Source organism: Clarias gariepinus, chromosome 3 (genome assembly GCF_024256425.1).
Source record: "Clarias gariepinus isolate MV-2021 ecotype Netherlands chromosome 3, CGAR_prim_01v2, whole genome shotgun sequence".
NCBI lineage: Eukaryota > Metazoa > Chordata > Actinopteri > Siluriformes > Clariidae > Clarias > Clarias gariepinus.
The window spans coordinates 22,073,186-22,095,708 of record NC_071102.1 but is presented as its reverse complement, the minus strand read 5'-3'; the positions used below and the strand labels follow the sequence as shown (position 1 = coordinate 22,095,708).

The window sequence follows — 22,523 nt, the reverse complement described above, 5'->3', positions numbered from 1 at the left end:
ATCTTATCCAAAGCGACTTAGATAGATCCTTGCACTGGGTTACTAGGTTACTAACTAAATAATTCAAATGTTTCTACAGATTAGGGGTGTAGAAAACAAATATACACTGCCTGCCTAAAAAAATTACCATTTCAGAAAAGTCAAAGTGTTGGGCTATAAAAGAGCAAAGAAAGCAACTAATCAGATTTTTAAAAGCTGGATTAACTGGGTTAAGAACCCTTTATCAACACATTATCAAAACCTAGATGGATAGTGCTGAACCGTCAACTGTGTAAAAGATGTACATGAACAAAGATTACTTAAACACTTGGTGAAGTTGAATGGTAAAAATCAGAGCTATGTTTAATAGTGAAAGTAAGAGCATTTCCATACACACACAATGTGATGAGAACTCATGGGGTTGGAACTAAACAGCTTTGTGGCCATAATGTTTAACGTAATAAATATTATTGAAATGCTATAAAAATTGTAATTGCTTATTAGATGTTTATAATACTTATAAATAATACAGCATTATATAGATATATGAATCCTGCCACAAACATGAAATTCGGACCTCAGCTCAAAGAAAATGTTATTGTCCGGACCTTCTTAAATTTTAATTCAGTACCTGTGTTTTACAGGATAAGCAGTATAGAAAATGAATGAATGGAAATAGAGACCTGCTACTATAATCAGTGTACGTGTATCTACAATAAAGAAACCTGAGTTACTATCCTTACACATTATTTATTGTCAAAGACAATAAGTACAAATTGCAATATAATAACTAATATTAAATGTGCAATTAAACCTTCAAAAAAAGTACAATTTAAAATTTTGAAGAAATGCTCATCGCCCATACCATTTTATTCGGTATACAGGGTCACGGGGCACCTGGAGCCTATCCGAAGTAACTTTGGGCATGAGGCGAGGTAGACCCTGGACGTGGTACCAATCCATCGCAGGGCGCACATGCACACAGCATAATGTACACTAACACTCTTTCACACACAATTTGGGAACACCAATTAGACTTATCTGCATGTCTTTATACTGTGGGAAAACCGAAGTACCCGGAGGAAACCCTTAAAGCATGGGAAGAACATGCAAACTCCATCACGCAGACCCCGAGACGGGAATAGAACCCGGACCCTGGAGGTGCAAGGTGACAGTGCTAACCACCCTTGACTATAGTACATTATAGTACTAGATCTTACCTGTACTACTTATTTCCTGTATTATATGTTTATTCTACTTTTCTCATCGTTAGGATTATGTTTTTTCTTTAATCTATGATTCAGAAAGCTTAGCTTTTACATTTACATTTCACGGGAAATATATACGAGGTGGGGAGTTTTGCACGACCACGCAGGAAACTTTGAGTTGGGGGGGGCAAACAATTGATCTTTATTTATTATTATTGAAACAATACAAATATAATACAAAACACATTAAATACAGTTAACAATGAAAACAATACAGTTAACAATAACAAACAATTGATCTTTCTCGCTGATTCTGGAACGACGTCACGTGACCGGTTTGGATGACGTCAGAGGTTCCAGCATCACCACAGTCTTGGGAGGAGGAGGAGGAGGTGAGGGCTAGAGAGCTCAGCTACAGAGTGCAGTGACAGCGCGCACGGGCTTCTACAGCATAGCGCTTATTTATTCAGTACGCAGCTTTCTGATCTCAGTCAACACGGTAAGTTTCTATCAATATGTCTTTTATATATTGTGTATCTGTTTGAATTTAATTTAAACAGACAGCGTAACGGTTTTAACGGCCATGATGTTCATCTGCGTTACTAGCGCGCGCGCAGCTGATGCGGGATGGTGATGGTGCACGCGCTGAGGCTGAATCCCAAATGGCGCCGTGTTGAATGTGTAGTGCACTAAAAAGGGGCGTGGAAGCGTTGTTTTTAACGCTGTGGAGTAGTGCACGTGTGTGGCCACTATGACGCAGTTTGGGGCGTCGTTCTGCAATCCTATCGAGCTTTTAGGAGCTTATTTTCTGCTCTAACGCCACAACAAACGCCATCATAACCCAAACAGACTTTTAAAGACACTGAAACCCAGTGCTTGGATTTTTTATATTTTGTAGATTTATTATGGCTTCGAACCTAAATACTGTATATCCATTTGCCTAGAAGTGTAAATAAATAAATGCATTTATTATAATAAACTATCAACGACTTTCATGTCGACATAGAGACAAGATTAGACTGAGGCAAATGACTTAGATTAGACTGATGCTAATGATTAATCTTCTCGTCATTAGTCTTAACCAGATAAATACTAGAGTGTCAATTCAAATATCTAATTATATATATATATATACATATATATATATATATATATATATATATATAGTGTTTTTTTTTTTTTAGTTGAGGCCAGTCCTGCTAAATTATTATTAAAACAGTTAAAATGATAAATAATTGATGTCCCAGCTTTTTCATCACCAACACCGCTATCATGATGTAAATTCGCTTGTCATGGTTTGGGCCAGCTCACCAACTCGTCCCCTACGTCCTGCCACATTCTGCTGCATCATACTCTAGTTAATTTGCTCCGTCAGAAACTAGCCTTGTTTTTTTTTCATTGTGACATGACAGCATGGGAATGGTGTTTTGGGAATCAGTATGGTCCCCTACAACTATATTCGTATTCTCATTGAAACTGAATTACAGTATTTTAAAATATTTATATGTTTGTGACAGCACGGTGGCTCATTGGTTAGCACTGTTGGCTCGCAACTCCAGGGTCGAGAGTTTGATTCATGCTTCGGGTCTGCATGCATTGAATGTGCTTGTTTTCCCTTTGCTTAATGGGTTTTCTTTTACAGTCCAAAGAGATGCAGATTATTCCAATTGGTAGGGATGGACTTGATACTATGTTATCACAATACCTAGGTATCGATATGATTTGTATGTTTTTTCCAGATTTTGGTTCAATTATAAACAACTTTCGCAAATAGTTTTTCTCCTATGACACTTACTGCCTGCTTATATGTAAATAATTTAGAGCAAACCCCCTGTAGGATTGTAGAGGAAATGCAGGAATTTTGTACATTAAATGCAAACATATTTTAATAAAAAGTTAAAAATAAGAATAAGATAAAAAAAAAATTAAACTATTTATTTTATTCCCCTTTTCTAAGAACTACTAATTGGCATTCCCAACTTGCCCTTAGTGACCATCGGTCGTTGAGCTAGCAACGCAAACCTTTGAGTAACTGCCATAAAAACAATCGATATACAGTATCCCCAAGGTGAGGAGTATCCATTGCCTGATGTGCTGGACAGCGTAAAACACCAAAAAAAAAAACATTTATGAGTGTTGGTGTAGTTCTGGTTCTAGGTTTGATTCTCGTCCAGATTCGATTCTCGCCACTGTGTGCATGGAGTTTGCATGTTCTCCCCATGCCCAGTGGCCACTTTCCTCCCACAGTCCAAAGACATGGGGATTAGGTTATCTGGCATTCCCAAAATTGTGTATGTATGTGCCCTTTGATAGTTTGGCCCCCTTTTCACATAGCACATATCTAAGATTAAAATCTGAAAAAAATATGTTCTTATTTTTCAGTCTTTTTGCTTGAAGTTGAACAATATTGCTGGATTTTGCTAAATTATTTAAACTTTTTGTTTTTTTGTTTCTCCACCACTTCTATAGAGTACTTGTGACTACAACAGACGAGAATCGTGACATGTTTTCCTTAAAAAAAACAAAAAAAGAGCCCTGAACAGATGAGATTACTTTAGGGAGGATGATTAAACAAATGCATTAGATAATTAAACAAAGTAATCAGGTGGAAGTGCTTCAGTTTTTTCATCTGATCAGTAAAAGGGTACTGCAATTGCTTTTTACTGTAATACCTGCAATAGGGGTGCGATAGTCGACTGTGACTGAAGATCAAATAAGTGACTAGTTTAATTGTTGATTAGTTGGAATGTGATCATGTGTGTTTTTTTTTATTCTGACTAAGAATGCTAGGCGTTACTGCGTCCTGGAGTGAAGTGAATGATCGCCTGCTGGCAACAACATCACGACTGGAACCCTTTCAAACATGGCAGCATTTCATGCTTAACTTGACCTTACTTTTTAGCAAAATAGTGGATTAGTTGTTTCAGTAATTACTAGATTATTTAGATTGGTCCCTAGTTGCAGCCCTAATTTCTGGCGTTGAAAAAAACCTTGCTTTGTGTATGAGAACTGATGAATGATGCAAAGCCACAGTCGAGAACAAGAACCAGAACATATGCACACACAACAATGCAACCGCAAGACTCTAGTCTCGTCTGTGGTGGCTGGAAGCAGGTGCGCTTAACACTGCAAAGGAGTGCAGATGCAGAGGCTTGTGTTTGTACCGTGTGAAAGTATCCTGTTTCACATCACTGAATATCTGACTAATATTGGGATTATTTATATCACAAATCCTGATTTGAGAAATACAGTTATTCTGAAAATAGAAAGAACATGGAGCGGTTTCTTGTTAACACTACACATCCTACACATACTTTAACATCAGATTTCAGTTTGAATATCAAGAAATTTTTTCTTTCTGGTAAGAGCTTTATCCTGGTCACCATTATTGTGGATCCGGAGCACAACTAGAGAAAAAAGTAGCAATGTAGCGGTGTTAAAGTAGACTGCCAGTATGTCACAAGGCACCATGGGCACGCACCAGTCTAAAGTTTGGACACGCCTTCTAACTCCTGATTTTTATTTCTTTCTACACTGTAAAACAATGCTGAAGGCGTTCTTCCAAAATACGCAATAATCTACTTTGAACAGTTGATATTGAGATGAATCTGCTACTTCTGGAGTCCGTTCTTCATGCGTCGCTTGACACATCCGAGATAACCTGACACATCTAAGATGAGATCATCATGCTAATTACGATCTGGTTAAGTTGGTTCTTCGAGCACACCTGTTGTTGATAATTAGTATAGCTGGATTTAGTTGTCTAGGATTATTGCTCGCTCGTGCGTTGGTTTAAAAGGCATTATACATCGACAGTAGAAACACTAATCACAACCCCTTTGTTTGGTTAACAAAATGGCGGGCTCAATTTTTTGATTGCGTGTTATGCGCTGAAATGCTCCCCTGCCATGGATTGCCCCCCAACATAATCGCTATCAAATATTGTATTAGAACATAAATTCATAGGTTAAGGGTTTACAAATGACAAATTACATGAGACAATAAAATAAAATAAGCAATATGAAAATAAATATGTTGTATATGAAAAAAATAGAAATATTAATTTTTTTAAAAATACAACATGTCTACTTTTTTTTTATTATATATATACATATTTATTTGCATATTTATGACAAACCCCTGAAAAATAAATGTTTTTTTTATATATATATATATATCTGCAAGGTACTTTTCTTTTCCCACGTAAGTCAGTTTGCATTAGTCGTGCTCTTTAACCAATCAGATGTGACCTCGCCATTTCACCCGCCAGGAGCGCAGCCTAAATCCTGTTTACATAAAATAAACCTGCTCCCGAGCAGGTTCAAGCTTATGGACATGTTGCTATGACAGCAAATGCGAGATGTGCATTGAAGAACGAAACAATCCAAGATCAGGACAAATCCACAACAATCAAATCCAGCTAACTGAGTTAGAACGGACCCCTGCTCTGTAAATCTTCATAATGCTGTTTTTTAATTGGTGATTTCTGAGGCTGGTAACTCTAAATGAACTTCTCCTCTGCAGCAGAGGTAAGTTTTGGTGTTGTTTTCCTGGGAAGGTCTTCAGTTTCATCATTCATCGGGTTTTGCAAATGCACTTGACAGAGTACTGTTCTTGCAAGAATTATTCCAAATCATCAAGTTTTAAAATAACAAGAAGGTGTGTCCAAACTTTTGACTGGTACTGTACTCATTTCTAGCTGGGTATAAGCTATACTGTAGCATGGGCAATCCTGTTACTGACATGTTTTTTTAAGGTAGAAGAAAATTGGAAGACCTGGAACCAGTGAACCATGATTAACCAGCCACACTAACCAATGCGCCACCATCCTATCTCTGTAGTATCTTTCAGTAGCTAATACTTTTCTGTTAAACATGTCCCTTTAGAAGTTGACAAACCCACTGTAAAAACTGTTTGTTGGTACATTGAGAACCATTCAGAATGAACCACTGTCAATATCTCAAAAACCTCTTTGTTAATCCATCATACAAATGACTAATTAACAAACGGACAAAACAGGAAGTGTTATTAAATCCTATGGATATCAATTAATTTCTTATTTGCAAAATGAACCTTAAAGTTGAAATAAATGCTATCTGAGGAATAACACAAGACAGGGCTTACTGTTATTTGGAAATTAACCAATGATTGCAAGGTGCAATGGTTCTACATTAATACTTTCTTATGACTTACACCCCAATGTGTTTTATTCAGCAATGCTAACAATTTTATTCAATAATAAATGACACAAATTACTTTTTTTAATCCATTTATAATTTTATGAAATGTAAAAATATATATATAAAAAAGTTAGTTCCAGTTATCACCTTCGCTATAGCAGTCTCTCTTTTTCTTTCTCAATGTTAATAAGACCAAAAAAGCAGCTTGTCACCTTACTGAGAATCCACAGTCCCGCCACACTGACGATATTAATGTGCAGGAAAGCCTAAAATAAAGATATGGCTTTATTTGAATACTGTTATACAGCCCTGAGACTGGAGACTCTGTGACATAAATTCTACTTATACATATGGAGTCATCTGTAAAGTTCCTGAAAATGAATCAATCAATCAATTAATCAATCCCTACTAATTATTCAACAAGAAGAATTCAAAAGTGTTACGGTATAAACTGCAGTGATGAGTTGGGCCGAAAACTTCAGTACGCTGATTATTACACGTGTGGCTATTAAACAGTGTTCATGAATGGCAGCGGTATAGGGACTGATCACTCCTAAACCTTTTCATAAATTAGATTTCTGGCCCAGAAATTACATAACGTCTGTAAGTGACATGGAAATGCCTGCTTGAAGTGAATGTACTGTGTCATGTTTACAAGTCATGCAAATTTATATTAAAAATGGTAAAGCCAATTGCTTTGCATGTTTCCGTAGGGTGTAGATCTGCAACCTTGTTAGGAACGGATGTAGACAACCTGGATGGGGATTAAAAAAAATTAATTTGTATAAAATATGTTTTGCCCAGCTGCACATTGCTAAATAATATGGCAGAGATTTACAGTTTATGATGGAGTTCAGCTTGTTGTTTTGATTCAGGAGCACATCGATGCTCTGTTGAGCGCTGTCCCGGGACAGCAGGCTGATATTCTCTCTGTAGAGGTCGGACAAGGTAGGGCTCAAGCCTTTTCTGGCTCCACTTCCAGTTATTATGAACCGTTCGGTTCCACAGGGGAACACTAACACAGGCAGGAATCATGGTGCAGAACTAATGGCTGCCATTACTGACTTCTGGTACCTAATTAAGAAGCTGTTTCTTTCTTTCTGGACCAGCATAATCATGTTCTTCTTGTTGTCTTTAAAGATCTTGATTAGATGTAGCTTTATCCATCACATGACTCTTAAGAGGATTTCTTTTCTGTTATTCAGTATTATTCAACCCCAGACAACTAGATAGGCATCACATATTCGACAATGTATAGATGTACTCGCGCTTGACCAATATATAGGGCTTTTGCAGTCACATGACTACCAAATCTTCAATAACCTTTTTCCTGATAACGTTCCAGTACTGGCCCTTTGAGAATCCCAGAAAACTGTAATCGTTGATGGATTTTCCAGCTGATGGTCAACTTTTGAACTTTTTCTTGGTTGGCGATTGAGGATGTTTCCGTTCCATTGTAGTTGAAAGCTTATAACACAACATGAATGGTTCAGAAGCAATTTAGAACAACGTAAGCAATTACTTATGGGACAAAGTGTTGTTGAAGATGAATAGGGCTGCAACTAACGATTATTTTGATAATCGATTAGTTGGGCGATTATGTTTTCAATTAATCGGATAAAACCTAACCACTTCTTTGTTTATAACTATTTAAAAAAACATAAATCAGGGTATTATTTATGTATAAAAAGAAACTTTTTAAAATGCAAAAGCCACATATAGAGTTTAATAATCTTTATTTTTGACATTTTAAACCTTAAATGAAATGTAGTATATAATATATACAGTATATATATATATATATATATATATATATATATATATATATATATATATAGTTAATAAAATACACTGATATATTTAGTTAATAAAATATAAACAGCTAAAGTAATGTAATTTTGTATAATAAAATGATGTATGTATAAGTAAAACCACAGTAAATTACAAGTTAACTTTGTAGTGGACTATAAAAAAACTGTAGAAATGCATAAAGCTAATAGTCCCAAATATACTGTTATTTGCATTCGCTGAAAACCACAACAATCACTAAATGTAATATTCTACTGTTATTCGCACCGTGTAAATTAAGATAATCTAAATTAGCGCCATTTAACTAATCACTATTGCTCATGAGGTGATTGTGCAATGTGATGCTAGCGAGTAGCACGTGAACAAATCTAGCGAGCGACTGTCCCGAAGTTAGCAAACAGTTTAAACAAAAGCACTTAAACTATACAACTTTTACACGATGGAGATACAGTTTTTACTGACCCTGCTGACGTTTCGCCATCCGTAACACCAACACGTTTTCAGTTTAAGTGTTCGTGCATGACATGCCATGAAAGCTCGGTCTTGCATAGCGTGCAGGTTACCGTCTTCTTGGAGGCGTTTAATGTAAATTGCTATCAAACCTTGGAGGACTCGGGGCGCGAGCTTTTTCCTGCAGACGCTCCTGTAACATCCATTGCGCGAGCGGCTGTGTATCTGTGTGTATTTGTGCATCTTGTGGTCGCGCGCCTCAGTGACGTGAGCAGCACCAACTAATCGATAACGGCATTCGTTGACAACGAATTTCATTATCGAAAATTATCGATTTTATCGATTAGTTGTTGCAGCCCTAAAGATGAACAAATGTTAGCAGGTGTGTTTTCTTGCTGAAAGTGCTAACATAAATGGTTTTCAATATGGGTTTTGGCACCGGCATTCGGTGGGTAGGGTCATACGTATTTGATCCAGATGTGGGTGGGACCTTGGTGGATGTATCATCAGATGCAGAGGGTTCTATGATAATTTAGCTGTTGGTGAAACTCATCTATCCAACATCTTAGTTTTCTCAAAAAAAAATTTCTCATTGCAGGGCCAGGGGTAGCTCAGTGGTTAAGGCATTGGACTACGGTTTAGGAGATCCCAGGTTCAAAGCCCACAACCACCAAGTTGCCACTGTTGGGCCCTTGAGTAAGGCTCTTAACCCTCAACTGCTCAGATGTCTAATGAGATAAAAATGTAAGTCGCTCTGGATAAGAGCGTCTGCCAAATGCCGAAATGAAAATGAAATCATCATCCGCATGGTACAGTATAACACCAACTACTATACAGATGTCATGAGACACTCCTGCCCATGTGTGCTTCCGGATAAGCTCTCAGTCAGTCCGTCAGTCAATGAGTAACTCTCCTAGGATGTCATGACTGGGGTGTGGCCATTATCGCATCAGTAGTAATGTGTTAGATCATTTAAATTTGATGATAAAACAGCACAAAGTACTAACCTGCTTGTAGTGACGTCTGTTTTTGTCTGTTTCTCATTTTTTCTTTCCATCTTAGTTGGGAAGGATTACAGAAAGGCTCTTATCAACATAAATCTGTGTGTGAGTGTGTGTGACAGGGTGAAAGAGAGATAACGGTGCTGAAATCATGCAGAATCAGCGTTCTAAAAAGGCTGACGGCTCACAATGGTGGCCACGGTTAACCTTATTCATCCGCGATCAAAACTTACTCATCGCTGTTCTTTTTTAACATATCTGCAGCCATGACTAAAGAGTAAGAATTTGCATTATGTGTAAATTCCATATCATATTCTCAAAAATATAAAGTCTAAAACTGGAATTAATGTCTTTGTTGTCTGATGCAGATGAGCTAAATCTGTCTGAGGATGCTCTAAACAGCCTCCATCAGAATATAGTTAAGACACAAAGTGTAAATGAAGTGCTTTAGTTTCAAGATCTAGCAGGCTGTTTGGACGTGAGAAGCACAGTGGCATTCCAGTACGTCACGTGAATTAGCATTCAATGGAGAGATTAGAGAGCAGGAGTCTGAATGCAGCCAGTTGCAGCACATACTGTACTGTATGTAGTTCTGGATGAATGTGAAATAATCCTCATCGGATTTGGTATTCAGTGGAATTAGGGCAGCGTCATGTAATAGTGCTTTTCTACTTTTACAGAACATTACGTAGAGATAAACACTGAGAATGCATGATTCATTCTCCAAACACAGCAGTACTTTGTCACATGACTAATGGAAAGACAGTTGGGATTTTTTCTAATCCTACCATCAAATAGTTCCTCTATTTCCCCCAGTTTTCGCTAAGGGCAGTGTCACGCTGCAGTCAGTTGCCGACTTCACAGTGTCCATGGCTACCTTTTCTTTTTTTATAGCACTGGATGTCATCTTGTTAGAAGGCTGGGATCAGAGCTCAGGCTCATCCATGATGCAGTGGCTCTGAAGCAGATATGGTCAAACATCAAACATTGCTGGGACTAGAACCCCCGACTTGTGAGTGGTAACCCAAAGATTTATCTGTTGAGCCACCACCCCTTTTTAGATGCCCTGTAGTTTGCATACCATGCCAACAGGTTCACCAGCATCACCATCACCCTGGTAGAGCACATGAACCTTAACCACCTGGTGTCAGTGTAAGAGTGCTGTTCGTTTCTGAACAGCTAATCATACAATACCAAAATTCTCACCAGGCTCATTACCGAGTAACAGGACCTGGATATGGATAGGCTTCTGTGCAACTGGATCCTGAACCTTCTGACGGGTAGGTCACAGGCTGTTTGGACGACAGCCTCACATCATTCTCTCTCACCGTCAGCAGAGGAGGTCCCCAAGGCTGCATGCTCAGTCCCTTCTGTCTTCCCTGTTTACGTACTGACTCTGAAGCACAGCACAGATGGTAAATGACATGCTTAAGCCGGAGATGTCACCATCATTGTAGGCCTTATCTTGTAAGCTGGTAAAATGGCTGCTAAAAACCCTGGCTGCCTGGTACTCACACAACAACTTCTGTTGTTTTTAATGAGCACAGGTTTTAGGAGGTGGAAAGCAGCTTAAAATTCCCTGGCATCTACGTTCCCAACTTGATGTGATCACCTGTGTTCACACAGTGCTGAGAAGGAGCCAGGAGCATCTCTATCTTCTTAAGGAACTGCGACTATGTGGAATGGCCCCTGGTGTTTCTAGATGTCTGCATCACAGCATGGTGCGGTATCAGTTCCTCTGGTGACTACAGGCACCTACAGAGAGTGATGAAATTAGCTGAGCTCACTGTCAGCAGGAAACCGTCCTCTTGACAGGATGTATAATTGAAACGATGCCTTCGGATGTCAAAAAGATCGTCATGGACAGCAGTCAGCTGGAACACTCGCTCTTTCAGCCGTTTCCATCTGTCAGGTTTTACTGAACACCAGTGGGTTAGCAAATATACAAAAAAAATTATTTCCCCAAGCAGTCTGACCCTCAACCAGACAGTGTGACATGATTTGCATCTTTTTCTTTCTGCTGTTTTCCATGTCCAGTTTTTCCAACTGTCCAGATGACATAAAAGATTTTGACTTTGAATTTTGTTTTACTGGGGGGGATAAGGGGATGCTGTCCTGATTTAGGAGTGTGAGTTTGCTCATGAATTGTATGCAAAAAAATAAGAAATTAATAATAATAATAATAATTATAATAATAATAATAAATAATAATAATAATAATAATAATAATCTTGCACCCAGGTTCAGGTAGGTTGAGGTTCTGGTATTCGTCCCGAATATCAACATTGCCTCATTGAAGCACTGGTTTGTAATGTGCTACGGCAGTAATATTATTAAAATCGAGTGGAAGTACAGTACTTGCTGTCTGGACTATACTGTAGAAATACTCTGCATCTTCTGTGTTTTTGAGAAATTTTAAATGCTATTTAGTTAAATATGTAGGCTATATCTTTTTCTGAATTAGGATGTGAGTGCTTTTTATGCTTACACACTCTCTCTTTGCTGAAGTTAGAGATGATGCTGTGTGGTCTGTATAAATAAATGGATTTCTGTTTTATATTTATATGAATTAATAGCCTTTATTAACCAGATACTATTTTGCACAGAAGTCTGACATAGATGTTTGCAAAATACTTGGAAGTCTATAACTTTGCACATAAGGCTAACTAATCAGCAGCAGTTTTGGGGTTGATTTAACACTCGGTCACAGATATGTGAGTAACGGTTGTTTAATTAGAGGTAGACTATCTATTCGGTAAAATTTTTGGACATTGTGATTTTTTTATTTTTATTTAAAAGCACTAATGTTTATTGCCTGATTTGTTTCAAGCACCTACCCTATGTTTCTTACAGGTTTTGAAGTATTAAACGCTAGGCTGATAAAGGTGTGCATTAAAGGTTGAAATGCTTTGCAACTTGTGTTGCTGACTATTAAAATGTCATAAAGCAATAATCTTTTTTTCCTGCCAATCCCGCCAAACAATTGAGTCCAGTAGTGGGCAGTAATGCGCCAACTGCTCATTAACGAAAAAGTTAAAAAAGAAGTGATAATTTTGCAAAACAAGAATATTTTGCAAGTACTTTAAGTTTTTCAAGTTTGTCATATGCAAAGTAAAGAAAAATGTTCCCACCGTGCAATGAAATTATTTCTTTGCTGTCCCCAATGAATGCCATGAAAAATAAATATAGATATAGAAAAGAATGGATAGGGAAAGAAAGAATATATAAATTAAACACTGTTTTAAAAGCACAATATGAAACTATATACTGAGTATACACTGAGTATACTTTGTGGAACATTTTGTATTTTCTGCAAATGCTGTGATGTATTTTTATTTTTTAAGGATTAATTGGATTTAGTCCATTTTAGACCATTTAACAATTGGCCACATTGCCAGCTTGGTGATGCCAGGGTTACATGTGACCGTCTGATTGGTAGGCCAGCGCCTTAACCCCTTAAGCTGTCCCTGCCTTTTCATTTCAAAACGCATAAATCGATTTGACCCAATGAGTCAATAAAAAGAATCGACCAACAAAATTGCATTATTGATTTAACTGCACAGCTTTAATTGTGTGTAGTAATGTTCATGTGATGTTATGTGATGTAGTGGCGTTTGTGATGATGCTTGAAAAACCCATGTAACAGCTTGGATTTGTAATATAAAGGCTTATTAGTTTAGAAATGCTGTTACTTTAAAACCATGGTATAGAATATCAGTATATTCCAACATCAAGTTAGGTTTTGTCTCTAAGCTGCCTGTAAATCCCTGTGTAACTGCTGTTTTAAGGTGATTGCTCATGTCCCCTAAAATAACTTAACCTAATACCCTCAAGTAGTTTCCCTGCCAATGTAATCCTCTTAATCATCTGCTGTTTATTAATAGCAGTTAGTACCAGGAGTTACTGCAGATCGTAGGTCCCTTTTCTTGTTTACATTTTCTAAGGATTTTCTAGAAGAATAGCTAAATGATCAGTGTTCAGTGGACCTTTGGGGGTTTATGCTAAATGTTCATCTCTTAATATGGTACTCAACATCCTGCTGGTCTTACGTCGGCAGAAATGATAGAACTGGGTCATTGCTGATTCGTTACTCCAGTGGGTTCATTAGTTAGAGCTTAAAACACTACGACTTCGCAATGTACTCAGAAACTTTCTGTCTCCACCTTTCCTGCAGCTAGGTCCGAGTGAGGAAAGCAGACATGTCACAGGAGAAGACGGGCTACCCTGTAATGGGCGAGAACAAACCCCTACACAATAACGTCTACGGGCCACCCCAGCCCGATGCGTTTGGGATGCCTCCACCCAACTACAGTCAGGCTCCAGGAGGACTCTCTTACCCAGCACCAGGACCGTATGGACAACCAGGATTTCCTCAGGGGGCACCAGGGTTAGCTCCTGCACCGTATCCTCAGATGCCCTTCCCACAAATGCCGTACGCTCAGGGTCCATATCCACAGGGGCCATATCCTCAAGGGCCATACACTCAGGGCCCTTACCAAGGGCCTGGACAGCCTGCTTTTGGTGGCGACCCCAATGGTGAGTATGAGGTTCTATAATGGTGTACTGATTTTCTAATTTTCAGGTACAGATAATGTTTAGGTATTTCCATTTATACTTAGTACATGGTGTACAGTACATGGTGGAGTAGTGGTTAGCACTATGATCATGCACATCTAGGGTTGAGGGTTCCTAGGGTTAGGGTTAGAAATGTTATTTTAGTTCTAAATGTTGCAGTGCCAAGCCAGTATCTTGGCCCGTGATCCGTCATGGAGAAAGATGGGTTTTAGGAGTTTCTTGTCCGTTTTATGTTCTTTTAGTAATGTCAGGTGAAATGCTGTCAGAAATAACACCTTGCATAACCAGCAGTTAAATTTTTAAATAGGATAACGTTTTAAGCGTAGACCATTAGAAAGAAATATTGCATATCTCTTCCAAGACTCAGCCAAGCCCCACTAACAGTTAGACAGGGTAGCGTGTATATATATGTGCTTTATTACTTAAGGGGAGCTGTTTTTCACAAAATTTGGCTATTTGATTTTGCTGTACAAGAAGAATGTAGTAAACATTAATCTGACCGATTAGTGAACTGTGCCGAAACAACTCATGTTAGAGGATAAACAAGAGCGTTTGTATATCTGCAAACAAAATGTGGAGCAATACTTTAAGGTAGGTAAAAGTTTCTCGCATGGCGATGCACGTCCGCATACTTCTGCCCACAATGTCACTGACACCCTGAGGTGTTAAAGCGTCCTCCCTATAGTCCTGATCTTGTTCCACCTGACTTTCACCTGTTTGGTCCTCTAAAAGCAGCCCTACCAAGACAGAAGTGAAGACAGCGGTGCATTTGTGGTTCGCAGCTCAGCTTAAAATATTTCTTAATGAGGGAATACGAAAAGTTTTTTGACAGAAGGACAAAGTGTATGGAAAAGCAAGGAGATTATGTCGGAAAAATTATGTATTTGTTTTTTTTTTAATTTAGTTCTAAAACATTGTACATCCAGATAATTTTTGTGCAGATAATTTTTGACTCACCTTCCTATTTTAGGCCCTCATTAAAATAAGTTCAAACATTTACATTATATATGAACCAGTTTTTATGCATGCAATCCATAAATATTTGAGAATATTTAAATCTTAATCAGGTGTACACTTCAGTATATACAGTATACTTTTAAGGGACTAAAAGTAATTAAACAAACATAATTGTAAGCCATAAGACTCCATGGTGACACAGGTGTTCTGGAAAGTTTCTAATTCAGCTTCATTTTTGACTTTAACTAAATAGTCATGTGACAGAACAAGTTTGTGTTAAAAACCTAGCATTTTATTACTGACAGTGTGTTTTATCAAATAATATGAAACATATCTTTTAAATACTGTATTATAATATTATAATGACAACTCATATTTGGTATCTAACCTATTCTGACTGCATTTCTGGAACAAATTATATAAAACACTTTATAAAATTATCTCTTTGACAACCTCTTTAACCTAAAGATTGTCAAGGAAAATATTTCAAATGTGCTCCATGTGCTCTGTTTGGTCTGCGATATATCGCTCATAATTTTCCTTAAAGGAGAAATAAGTCTGGTCTCTTAAGGGTAAATACTTGGTTGCAAATCCTTCACAGTCCACACAAGTTCAGCCTCTAACAATTTATTTGTGAATTAATGTGTCAAATAAGTATATGATCACTTGCTTATCAGCCAGATTTCTGACTCTCAAAGACCTGTTATTTTGCTTTTAAATAGTCCAGCTACACTCTGCTCATGATTTTAAATTAGTAGCACCTGTTTGAGGTTGTTAGCTGTCATAAAGACACCTGTGCACCCCACAATCAGCCAAAGTCTAAGTAGCAACATGGGCAAAACCAAAGAGCTATCAAAAGGCACAAGAGACAAAATTGTAGACCTTCACAAGGCTGGAAAGGGCTACGGGGCAATTGCCAAGCAGCTTGGTGAAAAAAGAACAACTGTTGGAGCAATTGTCAGAAAACAAAAGAGGCTAATGGTATCAATGATGCTAAGAATGGTAAAGAATCAGCCCAGAACTACACGGGAGGAGCTGGTCAATGCCGTAAAGAGAGCTGGGACCATCGTTTCCAAGGGTACTATTAGTAATACACTAAGACGTCATGGTTTAAAATCTTGCATCGCACGGATGGTTCCCCTGCTTAAGTCAACCCATGTCCAGGCCCGTCTGAAGTTTGCCAGGGACCATCTGGATGATCCAGAGGAGTCATGGGAGGAAGTCCTGTGGTCAGATGAGACCAAAGTAGAACCTTTTGATCTTAACTCCATTCGCCGTGTTTGGAGGAAGAAGAATGATGAGTATCATCCCAATAATACCATACCTACAGTGAAACATGGGGCTGGAAGCATCATGCTCTGGGGGTGTTTTTCTGCAACACCCAACACACATATTGGGCAAAAACCTCCTTTCCTCAGTCACATCATTAAAGATGGGTCATGGCTGGGTCTTCCAACATGACAATGACCCAAAGCACACAGCCAGGAAAACCAAGGAGTGACTCCGTAAGAAGCATATCAAGGTTCTGGAGTGGCCTAGCCAGTCTCCAGACCTAAATCCAATCTTTGGAGGGAGCTGAAACTCCGTGTTGCTCAGCGACAGCCCCAAAACCTGACAGATCTAGAGAAGATCTGTATGGAGAAGTGACCTCTGTAGTTGTTAACAAAGGCTTCTGTACCAAATATAAAATTTTTTTGACTCAATTAATCAAATACTTAGTTGACACAGTAATTCAAAAATAAATTGTTAAAAAATCATACAATGTGATTTCTGGATTTTTCTTTTTAGATTCTGTCTCTCACAGTGGAAATGCACCTATGCTGAAAATTGTAGACTTGCAAAATCACTATATATATAGTGTGTGTACGAATATGTTTCTTTCTGCCACTAAAGCTTTTAGTCTGCTAGCACAGCAGTCAAAAGTATTACCATGATACAGCTTTCTCTATGGAGCATACTCCACAAGGCCATTTGCTTTTTTTTCTCTTTTGACTTTTGCACAAGATTATTTTATCAGTTTTATAGTTGGAATTTCTGGACACCTGACTGTTTAATCTCTCTTTTTAATGAAGATTGGATCTAGATGTCTAAATTATATTTAATTTTTAAATTTTATTAACTTTAACAGCTGCAGATTTTCATACAGCTTTTTACTGACTCTTTACTTTGGCAGTTGCTATGGGCAGTCCAGGGTATCACAGCGGAGATGGGCCTCCTTCATATTACGACAATGAGGAATTTGCCAACTCGGGCTGGGAGGACAAGACAATTCGCCAAGCCTTCATCAGAAAGGTAAAGACTCCAAAGAGGGAGATGTTCAGAGGTGGATCCTGACTGCAGCCAGATACAGTGGTACCTCAGCATACGAGCGAACCGAGCCGAACCGAATGCCGGATAAGTTGCCATAGAGTCCTTCAAAAGCGCTATACAAATAAATAAAAATAAGGGAGTCCTTGAGAATTTGTTTGCGTCAGTGTAAAGCCAAGTGAAGCGAGTTTGCATATTTTTTGTGGGTTCTTTTGCATTTTGTGCAAGATTTAGTGAAGACATAGCACCATGGGTCCCAAGAACCATCTATGTTAGAAGGAATGGTAGCAAAAAGGAAATGAAGCCACTTTCAGTTTGGTTTTTAAAGTAGCCAGTGGAATCATAAATTAAAGTTAAGTGAGGTTTAATGAGTATTTATTTCGTTTTATTTCATTTACATGTCTTTTATTCAAAAAAAATATTGTTTGTGTATGCAAAAATATGATTATAATTATCTTAAAGACATCGTAAAGAAATCATTAATATTGGTAATAATTTTGGGTGACTGGAACAGATTATCTGCATTTACATAATTTCCTTTGGGAAAATGCATTTCGCTATACGAATTTTCGCCTTAAGATCTCGCCTCCGGAACAGATTAAATTCGTAAGCCAAGGTACCGCTGTAATTCTAAGAAGCGGTGTGTAAACATTGTGCGTCTTTCTCAGAACTCTCTCTGACATTTTGTGCTTCTTCTTTCTCAGGTGTTCATGGTCTTAACCGTACAGCTGATGGTGACATTCTCCTTCGTCGCCATCTTCACATTCGCAGACGACGTCAAGCTGTTTGTACGGCAGAATCGGTGGACGTACTACGTCTCCTACGCTGTCTTCTTTGTGTCTCTCATCGCGCTCAGCTGCTGTGGAGATTTTCGACGCAAACACCCCTGGAATCTGGTGGCACTGGTAGGAACACACTGCTGCATTATGAGTTACAGGTAGTCCCCAACTTACGAATGTTCGTGTTATGAATTTCCGCAGATACGAATGGACCGCGGTTCTACAAACATTCGTTGATGCAAATAAATCATGGAAGTAGATTACCTGTATTTAACAAAAAATAGACACTGCAGTGGATATGATACCAATGTTTACAATTATATACAATATTTTCAGTGTGTAAGTGAATTTTTAAATTGTCTAATGTCCGGTATATTGAATGTGTGTCGTGTTTGGGGCGGTGCGGGAGAAACGAGTCGGCCTCAGCAGTTTCAATGAATCAGTCCGGGAGCACGATGAATGAAAATGTGGGCCCTGTAAAGCTGTACTGAGGGTGAATAATAGTAATTTCGGAAAATACCGAACAAAACATAGTTTACAGTCCAATACAGTGGAAAACAGCTCTGAGATAAAATGGAGTCCAGGATTCCACACAGGATTTAAAGTAAAACTGTTATGTGTGAGAATTATTTCCTTAGGTCCGGTTACGGTTTTTGGCCACATGGTGGCAGTGTGGGGATCAAGTGGATCGGTATGCTTTACATTGTATATGTAACATTGTATACTTTGTCGGACATTGTATATTTACATTGTATACTTTGTGGGACATGAGAACAAATCCGAACGTGTGCCCGGTACAGAACTCTTACTTCGCAGTGTATTGGAAAGTTTACTGTACACTTGTACATTCACACAATCATGTTGCAGCAGCTCTCTGCATAACGTAATGTATTTAGAGGTCAAGAGCTTTGTTTAATACTCACATCGAGTCTTGTAACAGGATTAGGAAAAAAGTGTTTGATCAGTGTATACATGTAGTTTACATTCTGTTTTCTTTCCTTTCCTCAGGCTATTCTGACTCTCAGCCTGTCCTACATGGTGGGGATGATCGCCAGCTTCTATGACACAGACACAGTCATCATGGCAGTGGGCATTACTGCAGTAGTGTGCTTCACCGTGGTGCTCTTCTCCCTTCAGGTCAGCCTGCTGCTTGTGTGTAAATTCCACTAATCAGCCATAACATTAACACCACAACCCCCAGGTCAACTGAATAACACAGTTATTCAGTTACAGTATATATATATTGGTTAACTGGCGCCAGGATCACGCGCACTCGAGGCTCAGCCATGCCCGCAGGGACAAAAGACCAGTCTGTGCAGTCCGATCTTACAGAAGAGCCAACGCAGCACAAAATAAGTCAATGCTGGCTATGATAAAAAGACACCAGAACACCCAGCGCACCACGGTCCATCAGGCACAGGATCCAGCAGACAAAGAACCGAAGGCCTCTAAATTTCTTAGATCCCAATCTGATTTTTCATCCATGGGATCTGCCGGATCCACTAATCCACTAAAGGATCCACTGCCAACATAATGGTGCCAGATCCAATAGCACACCCACACCACAGTCCTACAGAGTCACGCCCTGGCAAAGGGGGAACTTTTTTTATTTCCTGCTTCAATTCCATTATACTCTGATAGACTGTTAAAATAATAACTCGTATGTATATTTATAAACTAATTTTTTCCTACAAAATATACGTGAATCCTTTTCATTTTGTTACTGAAGTTTTTAGTCCTTTAGCACCAGCATTTGGATGTGTTTCCAGCGTCATTTAATGATACAGCTTTCTGTATGGAGGACTTTCACAAAGCTGTGTGCTTTTTCTCTTTTGACTCTTGCATGAGATAAATTTGTCAGTTTCAATTGCTGTGCACTTGACTGTTTAAGCTCTCTTACTGCAGATCGGATCGAGGCTCTGTTAATAGTAGACTATTCTGAGAGAGTAATTAGATCAGAGAGATTAGAGAGCTGCCCCGGTGGCAAACGGAGGACCCAAAACTTATGCGGTTTTAATGTTAATGGTTTTTAATGTTATAGCTGTACCTGTTGATTTGATTTAAAAGATTAGAGTACATTTGTACATTCAGAATGACCTGTATTCTAATCATCTTCCTCATCTGTCTTCACCTCTTCTAGAGCAAGTATGATTTCACTTCCTGCCGAGGTGTGCTATTTGTGTGCCTCATCGTGCTCCTGCTTTTCTCCATCCTCTGCATCTTCATCCGTCACAAGATCTTGCACATTGTCTACGCCTCCCTGGGGGCTCTGCTCTTCACCTGCGTAAGTACTAATATCTACGTGTACAGAATGCATTAGACTTTTAAAATAGGTCTTCTATATCCTTCTAGCATATTCTATCGTCTAATCATGCTTTCATTTAAAATATTAGAAGCATATAGGAATAAATGTCATTGGTTTATTTATTTTTTTGACCTATTTAATTGTTGTTCTTCATGATGAATAGGCAGGAATGGGAAATCAGACCACTCTATTTTTCAAAGAGCATGCTTAAAAAAAAAATCTATGCAAATCATCTAGCTAGTTTGTACATAAATCCTGAATAGGTTTTTTATGTACCTGTGCAATTCCATTTCTCCTTAAACTATAACAAAGGGAATAAATGTGCTGTGTACGTTTAGAAGGATTTATGTTTCCTCAAGGAAAGAAGGAACATGAAAATGAAAATGTATTCATTGTAATAATGTTTATCCAGTTCGAAATTATTCATTGCGTCGCGTTTTGGTAAAGATATTTGTGGAAAATTATGAGGACATGATCTATTATTAGCTTGTATACTATGGCAGTGCTGAATGCACTGTTTTATGTTACCAGTTTAGTAACAACATTCAATTTAGCGCTTTTTTATTTGTATATCGCTTTTAGCCATTGACTTTTGACTAGCAGCTTTACAAGGACGACGGCGACAGTGGCAAAGGAAGAACTCCCTGAGATGGTCATAGGAAAAAACCTTGAAAGCAACCAGACTCAACAGGGAACCCATCCTCATCTGAGTGATAATGGGTAGCAGGGATTGATCTGCATCATAGTGTGTGAGACTGAAAGTTCAGTATAACAGGAGATTTGTTTAAGTTAAAATTGAGTCCATTTTGGTTTTGGAGGCTCATAAATGCTAGGATCATTTTAATGTTCCTTAATATGAGAGTTGGGGGAAAATTATTCAGTTATGAATCGCAATAGACATATCGCCACACTGACTCTAGAATATTTTTTGCTATTACTATTACATTTATAATAGAGATGAACTGGTCGATCAGCCAGTAAGCAGAATACATTTTAAAGGTGTATACTGTAGGTAAACATAGTAAGCAAGTCAGAGGTGACACTGGTAAGATTAAAATCAAAAGAGCAAAAAAAGCGTGAAAGCAGACACATCAGAAAGTCATCTGGGTGATACAAATCAATTTATACTTTATAAAATGATACTACGATGCGGTATCGTATGCTTAACGTGACAACGTGACAAAACGTGACAACTGCTTTTATTTTTTCCAGTCCTTTTAGCTATCCAAGAAATAAAAACAACCATAATAAACCTTTGTTTGTTTTTTCCTAGTTCCTGGCTGTAGACACTCAGCTTCTCCTAGGCAACAAGAAGCTGGCACTGAGCCCTGAGGAGTACATCTTCGCTGCTCTGAACCTCTACACTGACATCATCAACATCTTCATCTATCTCCTGGCCATCGTGGGCCGCTCTAGGGAGTGAGCAAAAATAGATCAACGAAGAAGAAAAAAAAACACTGCACACGCGCGCACACACACAGTGTTAACATTGCACTCGTTTTCTCATATTGTCTCTCAGTGTGTGTAGACCCTTTGTTCCATAATTCCCTTGGGTTTAGCAGATATGCAGGAAGGTCAGAGTAATAGCTCTATGCATCCAGCAGACTTGGTGATCACACCAACGTAAAGGCGCATATATATATATATATATATATAAATATAAATATATATATATATATATATATATATAAATATAAATATATATATATATATACAGAAGATCCACCATGTCGTCTGCTGAAACAGCTTTTGTGCATTGGGAATAAGGTACAGTGTAGTATGACTAACCAAACCCTGATCTAAACAGCATGAGCAGACATCACTCTTCCCCTGATCGCTGCAAACAAAAAAAAAGCTTGGCACTAGCTAGCACTTCATTAACCAAGAGAAAGAAAGGATGCCAGGATGTTGGCAATGAGGGGAATAAATTGTGTAGAGAACCAAATGATCGAACCGGCAAGATAAATCAGTCA

The 22,523-nt window shown here is 38.3% G+C and overlaps 1 protein-coding gene across 1 annotated transcript; it reads left to right on the top strand.

Annotated features, from left to right (window-relative positions):
• The first annotated feature begins 1,564 nt into the window (after positions 1 to 1,564).
• Positions 1,565 to 22,228, top strand: grinaa (glutamate receptor, ionotropic, N-methyl D-aspartate-associated protein 1a (glutamate binding)). The gene is made up of 7 exons (XM_053491355.1): positions 1,565 to 1,686; positions 13,802 to 14,163; positions 17,333 to 17,451; positions 18,171 to 18,371; positions 19,254 to 19,382; positions 20,386 to 20,529; positions 21,824 to 22,228. The coding sequence occupies exons 2-7, from the start codon at positions 13,827 to 13,829 to the stop codon at positions 21,971 to 21,973; spliced, it is 1,080 nt and encodes a 359-aa protein (XP_053347330.1). The 5' UTR covers positions 1,565 to 1,686; positions 13,802 to 13,826; the 3' UTR covers positions 21,974 to 22,228.
• Positions 22,229 to 22,523: the final 295 nt, after the last annotated feature.